Genomic DNA, 6,634 nt, shown 5'->3' with positions numbered 1-6,634 from the left:
TTGTGTACGACGATTCCACGCTCATGATTACAATTAAAGCGCCCAAGATGGAGGGGGCAACAATTTAAGGTCAAATCTGGGAAAAAAAGGCCCTTTTTATTGATCATTATTCGATCATTATTCGATCATTATTCGATCGTTATTCGATCGTTATTCGATCATTATTAGATCATCATTCGATCATTATTCTCTCAACTTTAATATATCTCTCAGATCAAAATGTCGAAAAAGTCTACATGAGCCCGTTGTTCGAATTATCGCCAAAAAAAAAAAAAAAAATATGTACTAAAAAATTATCCTTTTTTTCATGACCTATGAGCAAGACATTGTACGTAATGGTGCTTGCATAAAACTTGAATTTTTTTTAACGTTATTTTTTTTAACATGATTTTTTTTAACACAACTTCTTTGTAATTTGAGCCTTTTTAAACAAAAAGGAGGTGAGTGCCATCGTGAAGGTTGTTCCAGTTTGGTGCGCGAGCAAAATGGTCGCATGCAGGGGCAGATCACTTCGAGCTACAACGGAAAAAAAAAAAAAACACATATGCATGTATATATATGTATATATATATATATACATACATATGCATGTGCACATATTCCTTTACGCACATGCCGCATGCAGAATTAACACGCGTCTGCATGGGCAAAAACGCTCCTGAGATCATGAACCAAATGAACAAACAACTCTGTGTTTTAATAATGAAAAAATGAGGCCATCTCCTTTTTGAACAAAGTGGGCAGAACCAAAAATCCCCCTTTTCTGCAAAGAGATCCTCGCATGTGCCTTAACGCACAAAGGTGCTAAATCGTTGCCCCAATTGATCACCAGTTTCAACACACCGTTTGTAAAAAAAAAAAAAGTGTGTGTGTATAATAATGGGCCCTCCGTTTTTACCATAAAAATGGATTTATTTCCTCATAATAAAAACTATTCGCATTAAAAGTGCGGCTCAAATTTTGTTGTTAAAAGCACCTCCACCTTGTGGGAAGGGGCATATCTGTTGTGTTGCCACTTTCCCGCGCCATGCAGCGGGACAACTCCGCGTCCAAGAATTGATGCATGCACGATGTTGTTGTGCGCATGTCGGCATGTGAAGGGCAGTAATTTTATCAGCTACTCAGAGAACCTCTCATAAATGTTGCAACACCTTTAATGGAGGAAAAAAAGGAGGAACAAACAGATAGACACTTATATTAAAGGGTTCGTCATGCGAAAGCTGCCAAGTTGGGTTGAACTCCGCGTTTGACTTTCCTCGTCATGGTGTTTAAAAATTAAAAAATAAAAAAGGATTAATTAACATCTCATTAGCATGAAAATATATCCAAATAGAAGTTAAACCAAACTGAGGAACAGGATTGACGTGGAAATTGTCTTACGCGTCACGACTACACGAAATTGATGACGAAATGACAGGAAAATTACCACCTCTTGGCATACCCTTCGCAATGCCAATCTCCCCCCACGACATTTCCCCTTCTACCCATTTATAACTCTACATTGTGTTGTAATTTTAAAACGCAAAAACTTTGTCAAAGGTTGCACAGAACATATGTTTGCTCAGGCTTATATACATATGCATATGCGCATGTAACTTGGCACGTGTACGTGTCCGTTATGTTAAGTTTAATTAAAAAAAAAAGGGGGATCCATGCAGAGGGATGAACAAAAAAAAAAGGTCCCGCTGTGGAGCAGCGCGGGAATGTAACCATAAGGCGATAAAGCCATAAGACGATAAAGCCATAAGGCGTTAAAACCATAAAGTGATAAAGCGATAAAACCATAAAGCGATAAAGCGATAAAACCTTGCGGCGTAAAATGCAAAGTGAAAGGGGACTGTAAACGAATTAAGTCTAACGAATTAAAAAGTCAAAAGGCGATACCATATGCTCGTGTTAAACATTCGGGCAAGGCGCTGTGACAAAAAAAAAAAGGAAACGAGAAAAAGTAAGAGGAAAAGTATGAGGAAAAGTAAGAGGAAAGGTATGAGGAAAGGTATGAGGAAAAGTATGAGGAAACGTAAATGGGAACAGAAAGGGGAAGATCCGAATTTCCATTCGCGAATGATAAACGAAACTGCAACATGCGCAGCGAGCAGAAGGTGCAAACACATTCACAATGTAATAATTGCTAACAAATGCGAGGCAAAAGCTGCGAGAAACTTAAAAAAAATAAAAATAAAACATGTAAAGGACACAAAAAATTAACGTAGACGTAAAGGACGTGATGAAAACATAATCAGAGTGCAAATGAAATATATTATAATCATAATTATTTCCCATGACAAAATTCATAATGTGATTGTAATTTACAGGAATGTAGGAAGTTAAGAGCAAAGAGTTGGTCACAAAATAGAGGCCCATTAATTCGGAAATTAACAAAATCCACATGTTTGAAAAAAGTTTAAAATAAAAAGAAAAATAAGTCGATATCTGAATAACCTGTTGTAAAAATTTCTTCATGTTAATTGCTACGATGTACGAAATGTACAATAAGGATATATATGGCCCATAAATTATGGCTATATTATTTTTTATATTAAAAAATAAACACATCTTTTCGATAATCTTGGAAAAAGGATCCCTTATATATATTCTTATAAATATTATGTTCAAAATGGACATAATAATTTTATAAATGACTGTTAAAAACATGACCGAATTTAAAAAGACATTAANTTTCCCCACTAGGCAATTTTTATTCTTTTGAATTTCAAACTTCCTGCTCAATATTGCATTTAAGGAATAATACATACTCGTATTTGTGTACACAATATTTTCTATTTCTTTTTTTAATTTATTGTAATTTTCAATGTCTTGTATTTTGCGCATATCTTCATTACACGAGTCATACATATTGTGGTCATCACTTGCCTGGCTGTCGTTCTGTTCGCTGGACTCGTCCTTCAATTCGCTGTCATCTATGCTTATTTTATTTTTTACATGGAAATTCTTTTCCATTTCGTACAAAAATTGAATGCGCTCCATTTTTTGCTTCTTCTCGTTGTACTTGGTTTTTTCGAATTTGTTCACTGGGAAGCTGATGCTTTTGAAGAAGAATTTTTTGGTGCCTACGTTGTGCGTGTTGGGCGTGTTGGGCGTGTTGGGCGTGCTGGGCGTGTCTTCCCCGTTTGCTCCTTCATCTCGGCTGCGTTTATCCCTGTGTCGGCACCCGCCTCTGTCACCGCCTCTGTCACCACCGCTGTCGCCTCGACTCCCCGTGCGACTGGGGCCTTCCCCCTTCGCGGAGGCGAGTTCACTGTCAAGCGTCACATTTAGGGATCTGTACTTCCTGACCTTCCCCTCCTCCGTCGCGTCCGCACCGGGTAGACCGTCAGACGGGGCGTCATGACTTTTGGCAAAGGAAAGCGGGCAACTATTTGACCTCTTCAAAGGGTGCACATTATCTTTGTTTATATTTTTATAAAAATAGTTAATAACAGTCGATTCATGGTCGCTGAAATTTCCACTTTTCTTTTTACTTTTTGGTTGCTCAAAATGGTGCGTATTTAGTCTCTTGTGTTTCTTCTTAGTCGCTTTTGAGTGCCTCTGCTTGTCCTCCAAAACGGCAAAGTCGGTGGTTCTCACCTGACCGCCGCTATCCGCATAATTTAACAAGTTGCTATTTTTAAAGGTGCACATATTTTTTAACCGGTTGGTGAAATTCACAAGTACGGAAGCTTTCTTCATAGGATTTTTTTTTTTTCTCATTATGGAAGTTCTACTTCGCGCATTAATTCCTTGTTCATTATTTTGTTCGAGTTCCTCTTTGTATGGAAACTGTTTTTCCTTATTGCATTCTTCATTATTTTTTTCTGGTACTTCCAAAGGAGAAGCATTCCTAACAGGAACGATATTCCCCCCAGGAGATCCTCCCCTTTTTGAATCGTACAGAAACCGTTTTGAATGGATGTCAAAGTTACTTTGCAACTTTTGGAGTTCCTCCTTTTTAAACATATAATTAGTGAAATTAATTAGTATACTTTCTTCGATATTATAAATCTGTATTTGTATTTTCGGAATATGCACATAATACACAAAGGTGATAATGTAATCGTATATAAAATACATGGAGGATATACCCGCAACGATAGAATTGGTCGTTACTCCAAGGGCACAGATATTTATGAGGAGCTCTCCGATGATAAATTTGTACAATAACATTAAGTAATGTAGAAACATAAAACAGAGGATGCCAAGAATGTTATATATTCGGTTAATGCATTTTTTAAATATCGATTTTTTTCTTCCCTTGTTTGTCCACCTTCGTCTTGCCCCTTGTTGTAATACTGATGGAAGTCTCGAAATGCGGTGGAGTAGTAATTAATGCATTTTTTCCTCTTTTCCAGTAAGTAAAAAATGGTCTTATTAAAGAATTTATTTTGATTTTTCTTCTGAATCTCAACGTTCTGACTATACAACAGATACTTCCTTATATTTAGCGTATTATCATCTGCTATGACATAATTGTAATTCTTTTTGTAAATCATATTTTTTAATTTCCCTAAACTTAGCCAAAAAAATAAATATGATGCTTCGAATGAGAAAAAAATGCTTCTTTATTTTTTTGCTAATTCCATTTTGCTCCTTATAAATGGCACTTATTTTTATATAATATTTTTTTATCAATTTGATGTGCGAGTGGGAGTTAAATTCTGGAGATAAAATTTCTTTGTAATTACTCGAGTCAAATATAGTATTCACGAACTCTACAGGAATAACTATATACAGCAAGAAGACTAGGACACATATGTCAATGTGCCATATGTACGTAATGGTACCATTGGACACTATGTTTGATAATTCAAAGAGGAAAAGGGAAAAGATAGACATACAAACTAAAAAGGTTATGAAAAAAATGTTTTTATTAAATTTATTCGAATGATTTAGAATGTCTAAATGCCTCAGTAAGTAATAAATGGACACCTTGTAAAATATGACATGTAGCAAAATCATGGCTATTATTTCACACACCAATCTTATATTCATTTTATTTTCGTTGAGGGCAAGCACAATTGGGGGAGGGAAGCAAGGGGAGAGATGTGGGGCTCAAAACGCATCATATACGGCTCCTACAGGTGTGCATAAACAGGTGGACACGCCAGGTAACTCCGCATGCCCCAGATATGCGTATATATGTGCGCATATACGCATGTGCCTATAGACATACGTGCGTATGTACACCCCGTGTTTTTTCGCGTTAAAGGTTGCGCGTTTCACGGTACGCACACGTGGGTACACACTCATGGAGATGTCACAGTTTGCCAGTCCTTACAGCCATAATTTCCTTTTTTGTCTTTTTTCTGTGACACGAAACGGTCAGTCGCTGTGGGGGGTTAAAAACACGCGCTGTCAGGTGTAAGTACGGCAACGCGCATATTCCTCTGCGTGTGGACACATACATATATATGCAGATGTGAAGATGCCAAGATGCGAAGAAATGCTAAATGGGCAAAATTACGAAAGGGAGAAATTTAAACGCATTTAAAAACTGTCACAAGAGCTGGGCGCTTGCGCGATTTTAGCTCTGCTGGTCAGCTAATTCCACAAATGGACACAAGGGAAAAAAAAAAAAAAAAAAAAAAAAAAAAAACTACAAATTTAAACACACAAAAAAATATATTTTGCAAAAAATTTTCTAAAATTTTGCTAAAAGGTTATAAAAGAAGGTTACGCAAAAAATGCAGCAGAACGCAGTGGGGAAGAACAATTTATGACGAACCATTTCTGACCAAAAGGCGAAATTACACAAATGCTTTAACACATATGTTTACACAGGCAAACGCGCACATATGACACATGGACTATACAAACATATATGTTATCAATGCGGAGATTTTTACGCAATTCTCCCATATTGTTCGAGTCCATCGTGGCGATATATGCTATTTTTGCTTCCCCTTTTTTTTTCTCCTGCGTTTAGGTTTGTGATTTGTTTTCATATGCACATCCTGCTGTAATGTTACTTTTTATGTGAAATTTCGAACTATTTCGTTTCTGTTAATCGTTTCCGAGCCATGTATACCCTTTGAAGTGGGAACATTAAAAGGGGTTAAAAGAAATATACGATGTGCAAAGCAAATGGAGAGATAATTAATGGCATTATATTTTAACACACCCTGTGTAAGAAGCGTATGTACAAATTTACTAAATCGCTCGAGGGGGACATATATACATTCACAGACTCAATTTCACTTACACATTCAAGTGCGCAATTTGAATAATTGTAAAAGGGTTACATAGGAAAACACGTAATCGCTCTAAGTATGGCACTTTTGCTTATATAAAGATTGTGAAAAAAAAAAAAAAAAAAAAACGGTTCCCCTAGTAACGAAAACGTGTAAAAAACAATTATTTCATCGCTTATACAATTCGTCGTCACCCATGTGGTTACTTCCTTACGTGACTGTTGCATCAGTTTTTATGTGCTGCATAATGGCAAAATAATCTCTGTTGCGATTCTCTTACGACAGAAAACGGAGAAAAAAATACAATAAGTTTAAGCAAAGCATATCAAAGCAACAGGATTGAATGGGAAGAAGGAGAAAAAAAGGAGAAACAGAAAAGAGCACCACTTTGGTTATACTGAAACGCCTAGTGGTAAAATATGTATGCAAAAAAAAAAAAAAAAAAA

The 6,634-nt window shown here is 36.4% G+C and overlaps 1 protein-coding gene across 1 annotated transcript; it reads right to left on the bottom strand.

Moving 5' to 3' along the window:
• Window positions 1-1,862: 1,862 nt before the first annotated feature.
• Window positions 1,863-4,164, bottom strand: PCYB_081780 (hypothetical protein; the record flags this gene model as incomplete). Its single annotated transcript, XM_004221916.1, has 3 exons — window positions 1,863-1,916; window positions 2,119-2,152; window positions 2,210-4,164. 3 exons carry the CDS (start codon window positions 4,162-4,164, stop codon window positions 1,863-1,865), a joined length of 2,043 nt encoding a protein of 680 aa, XP_004221964.1.
• Between the last annotated feature and the right edge of the window lie 2,470 nt (window positions 4,165-6,634).

This window comes from Plasmodium cynomolgi, chromosome 8 (genome assembly GCF_000321355.1).
Source record: "Plasmodium cynomolgi strain B DNA, chromosome 8, whole genome shotgun sequence".
Classification (NCBI taxonomy): domain Eukaryota; phylum Apicomplexa; class Aconoidasida; order Haemosporida; family Plasmodiidae; genus Plasmodium; species Plasmodium cynomolgi.
The sequence above is the reverse complement of the archived record's forward strand: the minus strand, read 5'-3'. Positions and strand labels throughout refer to the sequence as shown.